This window comes from Python bivittatus, unplaced genomic scaffold (genome assembly GCF_059951505.1).
Source record: "Python bivittatus isolate LINGU-HERP-01145 unplaced genomic scaffold, Pbiv_v1 ctg000480_np1212, whole genome shotgun sequence".
Lineage (NCBI taxonomy): Eukaryota > Metazoa > Chordata > Lepidosauria > Squamata > Pythonidae > Python > Python bivittatus.
The window spans coordinates 28,097,456-28,110,191 of record NW_028277075.1 but is presented as its reverse complement, the minus strand read 5'-3'; the positions used below and the strand labels follow the sequence as shown (position 1 = coordinate 28,110,191).

The window sequence follows — 12,736 nt, the reverse complement described above, 5'->3', positions numbered from 1 at the left end:
AAAGATTGCTATAAAGAACATTAGATTAATAGTCCTATCAAGAGAAAATAGCTGAATTCCAGCAGCCCCTGTCATACCCATTGCACAGAATATGCACAATATTTGAGAGTTGCCCAACCTCTAAAGTCATCCTTCCCCAACTTGACAACCTCCAGATAAGTTGTGACTGCAACTCCCAGATATCAGCCATTCTGGCTGGAAATACTTGGAATTGTAGTTCTAACCCATCTGGAGGGAACTAGGTTGGAGAAATCTGTACTAAATATTGGCATATTAACCTATGTAAAACAAGAAGACTCCTTTTTAGTGGTTAATATTTAAAACTCAGGGAGCATTTAGGTGCTGAAGTGCTGTTTTATTTTGCCTTTTACTACTCCCTAAGGATGGGATAGAGTGGGCCGTTGAGATATCAGGACATTCCCATGACCTCTAAGACCCAAAATAGCATTTTTCCCTGCAGAAAGCTAATTCAAGTCCTGAACAAACATTCCCCTACATACATGGAATTTCATTTGGAACTCATTTGAATGTGGGTTGTTTTTCCATTGCCCATAACCTTCCATGATATTTTGCTTTCTTGCCAGATGGTAAATCTGCTTCAAAAGAAAGAAACTTGTGTTTATTCAGCTCTTTGGCATCTGTAAATTCTCAGATCAGAGAACATGCTCATTGTGTATAGTGGACGGTTAACCCTATAGATATCAACTGATGTAACTCTAATTCCGTCTCTCCAGAGGCACCTTGGAAATGGTTCCACCAGGAACAAGCAGCTTTTTATTAGATACAGCCATGCACTTTGGAAAGAACTCATAATGGGAAAACTTATTTCTGCATTTTGGTTATATAAATAGCAATTGTAGTAGCCTATGCAAATAGAGGAAGAAGGGTGTTTTTTTTCCCTCCCTGCAATACTCAACACTGAAGATGCTGCTCATTTTCATCACCTGTGAAAAAGTCATAGTTGGCCCAAACAGCTCTGATGACAATCTCTGATGCACCTTTAGGCTAAACAGGTGCTGAAACAGTCACCTAGATGGCATGGATTGGCTAATTTGAATTCCTAAAGAAAGATTCCTTATGCATTTAAGTTAACTTTTGATTATGTGCCATCAAGTTAGGTGTCGACTCTTAGTGACCACATAGATAGACTTTCTCCATGACAATCTGTCCCTAACCTGGTCCCTCAGTCTTAAAATGGTGCACTCATCACCACTATAACTGAGTTCATCCACCTTGCTGCTGTTCATCCTTTTCTTCTCTTTCTTTCCACCTTTCCCAGCATTACAGCCTTCTCCAGAGAACTAACTTAAATTATCCAGAGTATGATAATTTTAGCCTTGAGTGAGAACTCTGGGTTAATTTGTTTGAAGATCCATGGGTTTGTTTTCTTGGCTGTCCATGGTATTCTCGGCAGTCTTCTCCAACACCAAAGTTCAAAAGCATTAATACTCTTCCTACCCTGCTTCTTCAAAGTCCAACTTTCACTTCCATAGAGTGTCAGAGGGAACACCATGGCTTGCACAATTCTGATCTTTTTAGGTATAGACACATCATGGCATTTGCATATCTTTTCCAGAGTCTTTATGGCTGCTCTACCAAGTGCTAATCTGCAGCATATTTCTTGACTGCTTGTTCCTTTACTGTTTATTGTTGAGCCTAAAAGACAGAAGCTATCTATCACTTCAATATCTTCATTGTCAATTGTAAGGCTGGTTGTTCTGCCAGTTGTCATTAGTTTAGTTTTCTTTATATTTAATTTTAGTTCCATTTTTTTCACTGTGCTCCTTGACTTTGATTACTAAAACTTGCAGATCCTTTGCATTTTTGGCTATCAGGGTAGTGTCATTAACATAGCACAGGTTATTGATGTCTCTTCTAATTTTAAAACCACACTCATCTTGCATCAGCAATAAAATCTTATGATACTCAGCTTTTTCTAAAGCCAGCTTGAACATCTGGCATCTCTTTTTCTGTGTAGGGCTCTAGTCTGTATTGGATTACCTTAAGCATTATTTTGCTAGCATGTGAAATTAAGGATATTTTGCACACTCTGTTAAGTCTCCTTTTTTTGGTATTGGAATGTAGATTGACCTCTTCCAATCTGTTAGCCACTGTGTCATTCTCCAAGTTTACTGGCATAACTTGGTTAGAACCTTTACTGATTCCTCCTCCACCTCCTCCTCCTCCTCCTCCTCCACCGCCACCCCTTCTCCTTCTCCTTCTCCTTCTCCTTCTCCTTCTCCTTCTCCTTCTCCTTCTCCTTTTCCTTTTCCTTTTCCTTTTCCTTTTCCTTTTCCTTTTCCTTTTCCTTCTCCTTCTCCTTCTCCTTCTCCTTCCTATATTTCAGTGGGTATTCCATCAGTTCCTGCAGCCTTCCAACTTGGTAATGACCAGAGTGCTGATCTAACTTCATCTTATAGTCCTAGAGGTTCTTCTAAGTAGGGAATATCTTCTAAGGTATCTTGGATGTTGACATCTCCACTGTACATTATTTTAGTTTACTCCTCCCATTTTTAAATCTCCTTTGAATTGGTTACTATCTGTTCATTGGTATCCTTTAGCATACCAATTCAAAGTTGGAACCTCTTTCTGAGTTCAGAGATCTTTTGAAAGAGTTTCCTTATTTTACCATGTTTGAGTCCATCTTTAATATCTTTACAGATGTTGTTGTAATATTAGTTAGCTATGTCTATGCTTATAAAGCATGTCATGGTTCTCTGGCTCACTTTTTAACTAGAACTGAAAATTGGAGTTGTGTTAGTTCTTCTACTGAGCTGGAGGATGGTCTTTCCCATGGCTAGTTTCAGGGATAGCAGGCAGAACCAGTTCCCTAAGAGATTAGGAGGAAGCTCTGGAAAAGGCAACCCTTCACCATAGACAGAAGGCATAAAACTGGATCCGTATGTGTTCAGACTGAGATTTATTCATCATGTGAATGGTGGGAACATGTCTACCACTGAAATGCATGACAAAGAGGATTCGGTGGCTAATTGTCCTGTGCAAGACTGGGAGTACAGGTTTCTGTTTGTCACAGCATCAACAGAGGTTTTTTTGTGTGCATGTGATACAAGAAGCAAATACACAAAGGGATTTTGTTGGCTTCTCAGTGGTTGCAAGGCTGCCCAAGTATTCCTTTAGTTGCTTTTTACCTAAAAACACATTAATTACATTCACATATGAGGTTCAAGCCTTAGTTTGTTGAATAATGGCTGAGTTCATAGAAATTATACACACACACACATACACACACCCTAATGGGGTAAGTATCGTTATGCAAAATACAGTAGAGAAGTAAGAAAATTTAAAAAAAACATGTCACAACTTAGAGCAATATATGAACCTACTCAGTGTCACATCTACCTTGGCTTGAAGGTCATCCCACTATCTTTGAGATTATTGGCTGGGGCAATAAGAACCCTGATATAAATGTATTTCTTAAGGCCAAAATGGAAGTTATTTAATTGTGTGACTATTAGGCAAATACAGGTAGGTCTCAATTAGTGCGGATGATGAATCCCACAAAATGGTCACATTATTAGAATTTGCACCATTCAAAGTGATATTACTATGGAAAATATGGTAATTGGTTCTAGCTCGATGGAAATAGGCCATGAACATTTTTAAGCATAAATGTTTATATGTATATTAATGAAATATTACAGTAAAGGATAAAAAATATACTTACATTTTAAATTTATTGTTAACAAATCACAGAGTAGTTACAGAAAGCAAAATAAAAACAAAAACATTCTAAATATGATTCCTAAAGGTAAGCTTACACTTACAAAAACATCTCTATTGTCTTTCAAAATATTTTAGCACCATAGGCTGATCTGTTTCCTCTTTCTCTAAATCTTCATACATATGCTGGTAGACACAGACTGCATCCATAACTTTTTGCTTCTGGACTTCACAGCTCAAAAGATATCTTCACATTACCTGAGAGTGAATTCTTTCACTTGCATATTACTGTTATCCTGTGATGAAATCTTCCTTTTCTCTGTTTTGCCAAACAAAGATTAGCAGTGTCTAAAACCCCAATGGCAACTATGCATTCACTGAATTTTGGTTCGCATTAAATGCGACCTGGTATCAATTTACAATTTGCACTAAATTTACAATTTGCACTAAATTGAATATTGCATTATTTGAACTCATGCTAATCACAACTTAACTGTAAATAAATACAGACATTAGAGGTTAAATATAACCATACATTTAAATGTCTTGTAGAGAATAATGTCAGTACTTCTTAGAATGGCATTTGACTCTGCATAGGTTAAGTACAATCTTTATTGTGCTTGTAAAGTCTTCATTCTTAGTAATCAATTCATTGCCTAAATAGAGCTATTAAATATTTACAAAATAAGCAGACCTTCTGCAAAGAGGTTGAGGCATTTGAGCGTCTGAGTTTATAGCACAATAACAAGTCCCGGGTTATCTGGACTGACATTTAAATGCAATGTCATAAAAAATGCTTTAAAAAAAAATCCTCTACATAAATACAAAAGACCATACGGTCGCTGGCCATTAAGTGCTCTAAGTGTACTTGAAAGAATTAAAAATATATATCCATAACCTTATTTCTGTCATTTTCAACAGCGTCTTTTCCTTGGCCAATGAAATGTAGCTTTAGTCATAGGAAACAAAAGTTTAGAATGCAGGTAGAATACTAAATGTGAGGGATTTTTAAACAAACAAGTAAGCAAATAAACAAACCATTTTAAATAAACAACTTTAAATAAACAAATAAAGAGCAAAACTTTGGGAAGTTCCCACAAGTTTCCTATATGTCCCCAGCTATACTTCAGATCAGTTACAAATCATCACCCAGCCTTGTCAGACAGTCCTGTTCAGGCAAACTTTGGATATGGACACTGCATACCATAAAAAGATTTAATGCAGAACAAAGGCAGTAAGTGCGAAAGGCTCTGCAGGTACAGGTAGTCCTCGAATTATGAAAGTAATTGGGACTGGAATTTCTGTCACTAAGCGATGCAGTCATAAAGTCTGATGTCATGTAACCACATCACTTAGCGATGGCAATCCCGGAATGGCCCATTGCCGTCGCTGACCAAACCCCATTGGTTGTTAGGTGAGGACCCGCCCTGATCCAAACCATTCCTGGCTTGGTCCGCCCAGCCCCTGCTGCCCTGCCAGCCTTGCTGCCCTGTGCTCCACTCCCCCTGCCAGCCTGCTGGTCTGCCAGCCTTGCCACCCTATGCTCCGCTCGCCCTGCTGCCCCACACTTGCTGGCCCTGCCGGCCCTGCCAACCCGCGCTTGCCTTCCAAAGCATTGTGAGAACGGTCTGCACAATTTGGAGAATGGTGCGAGTGGCCTCAGGAAGAAGGCCTGGTGCAGCCAGCGGCTGCCTCACATAGGCAGCCGCTGCCGTGCAGAGGTGGGGGGTGAGATAGGCAGAGGGGGGAGTTGAATTGTCCCTGCAGTTGGAAGGGCAGACAAGCTGCCAAGCACCCAAATTTTGATCACGTGACCACAGGGGCGCTGCGACGACTGTAACCTTTGGGACCAGGTGTAAGTACCATTCATTCAATGCTGCCGTAATTTCGAACAGTCACTGAATGAGTGGTCGCAACTCGAGGACTACCTGTATTAACTTTCCTCAAAACCCTATCACAATATTTAATTTGCTCCCATGACTTCTTTTTTTTCTAATTCCTATGGCAGAATCTTTAATGAGGCATTATATAGTATGGGTGGGACAGAGAGGCAGCACTACAGTGATTTTTTAAAAAAAATTAATGTAACAATTTATTTCTAATTTGATGAAAGAAACAGTTTATTTATAAAACTCACAAATAGTTTTTAAATTGCACAAAGCAACATAAAATAAAGCAAAAAATCTACAGCAGTATAATATCAACCAATCATTTTCAGAATTCCTCTTCCCCTCCCCTACTCCTTACATTACTAGTGAGTACCACGATAAAATGGAAAATGATAGGACAAATTAATTCATGCCCTTCTTTCAACACATTTATTTTAATCTTTGCATTTTATAGCCTTTCCTCCTTTACAGTCCTGCTCCTAAATATTGTAAAATCCCCAGAATATGTGCAGAAAAGCAGGAAATAAGATTGGATGCATGGCTGCAAGGCTCAGAAACATGTCAAGATAAATGTGTTTTGAGGCCTGTAAAGGCTGTTTGAAAGCAGATATTACCTCCTTTTGCAGGTAATTTATGAGAGTTAATTTTTCAAGAAAAATAAATCAAACTGGAATATTGCCAGAGCCAACATGACACATTATCTTGCTGTATGATGGACAGGTGAGCTTTTTGATGATTATATCTCAGCAACAAAGCAACTGCAGCTTGAAAGAAAAGAGGTATGTAACAATTCTGCTGGGTTCTAATACAGGGTGGATTTATCATGTCTTACTATTTTGAAACTCTCATGCAGCTCAGTCCTATTTCTGTACTATTCTAGAGGTATCTGATAGTGATGTGACTTTCCCAGTATTGCAAAGAGACTTAATAAATGAATAGCTTTTTAAAAATCAAGTTAAAATAGGTCTAAATCAATGGGTTTCTAAAGCTCTTTCCTGGGAGCTCAACAGTGCTATAGGGGACAGGTGGGGGCTTATATAGAGTAAGACTAGCAGTTAGCCACACATAAGAACTAATTTTTGTCTTGGGGTAGATGCAATCTGATCTGAAGCTGGGGGAATTAACATCTTCCCTTTGTCATAGTCAGGTCACTCTCTGATACCTATGGAACAGACCTGCGCCACTGCAGGGGCCATGGATCTATTTGATCAAACCACTCCAGGAGTCGTTTGGATCCCCTTGATTTTCAGAGGTTATCTGGAGAATTTCCTGAGACCCAGGTGGCAGTTCTTTGTCACTTCCTGGAACTCAGATGTGACTGTGGCTTTGGACAGGATTGTACTTAAGTGGCCATTTCTTGTTCATCAAGTCAGGGAGCTCTGTGGCTGTGTGTATGTGTGTCCTTTTATTTATTTAAACAGAATCAAAAAAGGAAGAAAAAGAAAAAGAAAAAAGAAAGCAAAAGAACAACAATATAGATATAGGCTTCCCATACATGTACATATACATATGTCAATAATGCTTTACACAACATTTTGGATGACCATATCTTGTTACAGTTCATACCTAATGTATGTCTATAAGCAACTTGTTCATATTTCAGAAGTAACATCAGATCTTCAATCCACTGAGTAATTGGTCCATATATCTTTACCATGTTGAAGGACAATGTCTCTTAGCAATAAGAAGTACATGGAGAATTTACGTTGTCCAGCAGTCAGTTTCCATGTAATAGGTATGTAGTTCAAAAGAATATGAATGTTCAAATATATTAGACCCTGTCTTAAAATGAAATTAATATGTGTAATAGAACAATTTTAGAACATCAGAAAAACATGTTTTAATGAAGTATTATTCTCATTGTATCGAGCATAATGATACATCCAATGGTCCAAAATATTTTTGTTGAATAAGCTGTAATCTAAGATCTACTGAAATGTTTGATATAGATGTTTAAGACAATTTCCCATTATTTAGAAAAAATGGGGATCTCCAAATCCTTATTCCCCTTTGTTTTTAAATTTTTCATGTCAAATTGATTTAGCAATAACAAATATTTATAAAGACTAATTATGGGTTGTTGTTTTTTTGTCTCATAAGATACAGTGATCACCTCTAATAACTTATGTGTCTTTGGTGCTGAAAATGCCACTGGTCCAGATTGAGATGTGACTAGATGATGTGAATTCCCAGTGGGTGGCAACAGACAGATGAGATTTATCCTTTAACATGGGAAATGATAAAAATTCATCATTATCATCTAATAATTCCTTACTTTTTTCCTCCTTGTAATGTATTATTTTAACGGATTATGGTTTTTATATTTTCTTGTTTGCTGCCCAAAGTTATGTACTTAAGATGGGCAGACATATAAATTTTATAAATAAATAAATAAATAATCAATCTAAAGTAAAAAAAAAATCCTCGGATTGCTGTCCAGTGCCCCTTTTTAGAGTAATCTGATGCTGTTGGGAAAACATTGGTTGAAAGAATATTTGATGGGATGATGTAAAGGACTGGCAGTTTATCTAGAGGATAAAATTGCTCAGGTTCATTAGAGATGATGGCTTCATCTTGCAAGGTTATCTGGGTTCAGTTTGAACCCATAGGTCCCAAGGAAGTGGTCAGGGCTCTTTTGAAATAATTAAACTGTTTTGGGTTCAAGATATAATAGATTAGACATATCTCCTGTCACTATTATAGCAATTTGAAAATAATGGTATGCTATTTCTGGAAAATAGAATTTTCATCCTTTTTCTTATGCCAAACTGATGCTATGGAATAATCAAAACTTGTTTATATAAGCCAACTGAAAATAGTAATATTCCATCTTCCACCCTGGATGGGGTTATGCTTCCACAGTCTGAACAGTTTTTTAACACAGAGATCTTCCTGAACTTACAGCTTCTGCTTAAAGGACGTGGGGCAGCTGCTCCTGCAAGAGGGCCTTTGCACAACTCCATCTTATATGCCAGTTAGCACCATTCTTGGATCAGGAGCCCCATTAACAGTTGTTCATGCCATGGTCACCTCTCGATTGGACAATTGCAATGCACTGTACATGGGGTTGCCTTTAAAGATGTCCTGGAAACTGTAGCTGATTCAGAAAACAGTGACTCAAGTAATTATGGGCTACTCTACTTTACCCAGATAACACCATTACAACAAGAGCTGTGCTGGTTGCCAGGTGGCTTCTGGGTAAAATTAAAGCTCCAAATAGTTCAGGACCTGGATATGTTCCAAACTGCTTGTTCCCAGTTATCTCTGTCCATCTAATAAAATCTATTAGAGAGGGCTCCCTTGAGTCCGATCTCTGAAGGAATGTTGCTATCAGGGATCATGAAGGTCCATTGCTGCCCTTCCCTTTGGAATAGTGCTTCACCCAAGGTTGGGCAAGCAGCAAACCTGCTGGCATACAGAAAATACCATCTGGGTGTTCAGGTGCAGGAAACCATGTTTCATGGAATCCTAGGGTTTTGCAAGAACTTGATGGGGTTTCTTGAGAGACTAAGGGCAAAAAAACTAAAACCAAAACCACTCGAGCACAGCCAATTTTCTGTTACCACAGCTTTGCTTCTTGAAGGGTTCTAAGATTTTTTTTTAAAACGGACAGGTTCTGCAGCCTGAAAAGTTTGAAAACTCTTATAAAGGGATGACACAGAGGCCAGACTGTGGGAAGTAACTCCCTCATTTTAGTCTGCCTTGGTCAGTTTCTCTTCAATATTGTGTGCAGTGCTGGTCAACACAAGACATCAACGAGCTGGATCACGTTCAGAGGAGAGGGGCAAGGGAGAGGGGCGAGGGAGAGGGGATTGAAAACCAAGTCCTATAAGGAACAGTTACAGACGCTAGGTATGTTCAGCTTACAGAAGAGAAGACTAAGGAAAGGTGTAATATCAGTTTTCAGATATCTAAAGCAGCATCACAGTAAAGTTGTTCTCTTGGAGGACAAGACTAAAACCAATGGATTGAAAGTACAGATTTCAGCTTAGATATTATCACTAATGGTAATTTTCACTGTTAATGAGCGGAATAGGTTGCCCCTGAAGTGGTATATTCTCCTCCATTACAGGTCTTCAAAAAGAGGCCGAGTAGCCACCTGTCTAAGATATTTTAGCGGATACTGCACTGGGCAGGGGATTGGACTAGAGGACCTTTGTGGTCCCATCCAAATATGTGAATCTAACTCAGATGTAAAGCATATATTTATTCAAGTCTGTTAATAGCAAGAAGAGAATAGTAAAAATGCTTTCTTTTGCCCAATGGCCCTTGAAAGTCTTTGCAAATGAAGAACTGCAACGGAGCATTTTGGGTGTCCTTACTTCTGGGCAGCCCATCTGAAAGTACAGATTTCAGTACAAGTTGCAAAATGGAGTTTAAAGCCCCTGCAAAATCTGAATCCTGTGACTTATCTTTCTCCCTGTGTAGAAATCATAATTTGTTCCTGGCTTTTAGAAGGTGAAGGATCTCTTTAGCCACCTGATAACTTTAGCAGCTATCAAGAAGAAACTTTATGTCCTTCTAAAGCACCCCTCTTCCCTTCCCTGGCTTGAAGGACGCCTGAAGGAGTTTTGTCCTTCCTCAGGTAGATCTGCCCTAAAAGGCCGATCCACTGTTCAATCACCTTGAATCTGCATCTCTAAAGCAAAGATGACTGTCCACACCCTGCTCCCTTCAACTCAGCCTGCTCCTGATACCAGTGAAGCAATCTGCAGTTTTGCCTGCAGGAGTTCTTCTTCAAGGCGATTTATTTCTTCTAAAATACTTTCAAGTAGAGGACATTAAGCGCTCCTCAAGCAAGGAAAGCTCCACAGTGTCTCCAACTACAAGACTCTTAGCACAATCTGATCAAAAGCAATTCCGCCTTTCTCCTCCTTAACAGATTTACTTAACCATGAAGAAGCCACATTTGGCTTGATTCAGACCGGTGGACCCATAGATCATGGCTTATAAACCACAAGAGCTGGTTCACTCAACACACTAAGCCAACATTAAACAAAAAAATGATGGCTTAGAACAATGTGTAATTTCAGTCAGCATTTCCTATTGAAATGTCCACACTGATAAATAAGCCCTGCTTGCTTTGTCAAAAGGCCATCTTTCCATCTTTCCCAACCTGACACTACACTCCCACAACCCCCAGCCCAGAGGCTGTCAGGCCTGTGTGGTCCGGTCAGTGGTGAGAGGTTAACTCTCCTCCCACCCATTTGCATAATGCAAGACCATTGGCTCTTTCCTTACAGGCAGTTGCGGAAATCTGAATAAACCAAGGACGCGATTAAGAGAAACCGCTGTCTAGGCGGCTCCTTATAAGGCCAAGGCGCGCTCGCCTGCGGAGCCGCTCGGCCCGTCCGTCTCCAGGTGGGAGCAAGCGCGGCGCACTTCCCCCCGCGGCCTGCAGAGGGCGCTGCTGCCACTCCCGCAGTCAGCTGGCTCGCGAGGGAGAGACCGCGGACTTAGAGCCTTCGCTTCGCCTTCGGTGTCCGCCTCTCAGTCCGCCCGAAGCCCCGAGTGGTTTCTCACGGCTCCCCGAAGCGACTGAGAGTATGTGCAGGATCTGGAGTGAATGGGGAGAGGCGGTCGGCAGCGGAAGCCCGTGGCGAGAGTGAGCTCGGAGCATGTTCGTCTGGGTTTCGCCAATCCTTCAGGGTCCACCTTCGGCGACGGCGCCCCCCGCCGCATCCCTGACTTACCTTGTTTGTCCGCCGGTAGGCGCGTCCAAGCAGACCAAGGTATCTTGAAGAGGAGGGGGAGAAAAAGAGAGCCTCGGAGAAGCTGCGAGGCTCTTTCATTCAACCCGCTTTCTCCGCGTTTGTCCCCCCCGCCCCGCTTCACCATGCGCCAGGCTGGGCTCTACCGCCGAGGAGAAATTTAAAAGCAGAAGGGGACCGATCGCCGAGCCTCGTTGCTAAGGTAATCGCAGTTGCCCTGCAACGGTATGCCTCGACATTGCATGTTCCTCTCCCCCCCCCCCCCGCCCTCCTTTGGGCTTTCTTTCCCCCTTTCCAGAGACCCGATGAGACGGTTCGGCCTGTCTCCTGAAGCCGATCGCCAGCCCTCCACCGTTTCTGGGGGTGCAAGTCCCTTTCGAAAAAGGTGGGGAAGAAGGCGCTCAAAAAAAGGGAGGTCCGCCGCGGGCCCCTGCGCCGCCTTCCCCTTCGCCCTCGCGAGTGCCTGTTCACGGGCATCCTGTTTTCCTGAGGAGGGAAGGCGAAGTGCGCTCGGCTGAGAGGGCAGCAGCCCTTTCTGCCTGCGGGGCGGGGGCTTCAGGCAAAGCGTCGGGAGAGTTTGTTCCCGCGCGCGCCAGGCTGCCGGCCCGCGGCTGATGGAGAAACGCCCTCGGCGCTTCCCGGGAAGCGGGGCGCTGCCGGGCGAGGTGGCGAGGTCCGTAGGACAATCGCTAAGCAACCAGTCGGGAAAGGCGAGAGCAACGTTGCCGGGTGGCGTGTTGTGATCCTCCCTCGTTGCCGTGCCAGTTGTGTGGTCGATGAATGAAGCGGGAAGAGTTGGATTAGCTAAAGTTGACGGGAGGGGAACGTATCTGTCGATGATTGTTCGAATGGAGAATGTTATTGCAGTCTTAGTCCAGAACCGTTAATCCTAGCTTTTGAAATTGTTGTGGGCAGTGCAGGAACTAGGGCACTTTTGTACAGATTCAAAGAACCGGCTTGATTTTAAACTAGCAGCAAACTACCCCTTTGCAGCCAGAGGGGGATGAAATGAAAAGCTATGGGAACTGGCTCATTTGCACATGGGGATCTTCTACAGCTCAGTATGAGAATAGGATTGGGTCAGTCATCTGCATTTCAGTCAACCAGCTGCTTGATCCGGCCAGGAAACAAAAGGAAATGGATATAAGCTAGTTGTCGCTCCTACTTGGACTACAGCCCTAAGATGCACACTTGGAACTATGTCCCTCTAAAATCAATAGGACACTTCTGCTAAAAGATTTCACAGTAGTAGTGTCTTCACAAGTATCCTCTAAGAAGGTCTACTTGGCAAAGAATGCATTATGTTGTGCAGAGTTTTCAATAAGCAGTCAAAAAGCAAAATAATGTATACATTAGCATCCACATTTGCTTAAATGCAGGTAACAGGACTATGGATTAAGTTGCTTCTTATTTAGCTGTATGTGCTTACAAAGAACATTAAGGTTGTTGCTTGGA

At 41.6% G+C, this 12,736-nt stretch overlaps 1 protein-coding gene across 7 annotated transcripts in view; it reads left to right on the top strand.

Annotated features, from left to right (window-relative positions):
- Positions 1-5,835: 5,835 nt before the first annotated feature.
- Positions 5,836-12,736, top strand: part of RGS6 (regulator of G protein signaling 6) — a 250,205-nt gene continuing 243,304 nt past the window's right edge. For 6 of the 7 annotated variants that reach the window (XR_015797013.1, XR_003084542.2, XM_088145565.1 and 3 more), the window contains exon 1: positions 11,344-11,483. Coding sequence is in view for 1 of the 7 variants with exons in the window: in XM_088145566.1 (XP_088001692.1) it covers positions 11,137-11,302 (166 nt within the window). In the remaining 6 variants the exon portion in view is untranslated. Of the gene's footprint in view, positions 11,303-11,343; positions 11,484-12,736 lie in introns of those variants that run through there. The other variant, XM_088145566.1, reaches the window with a different exon arrangement.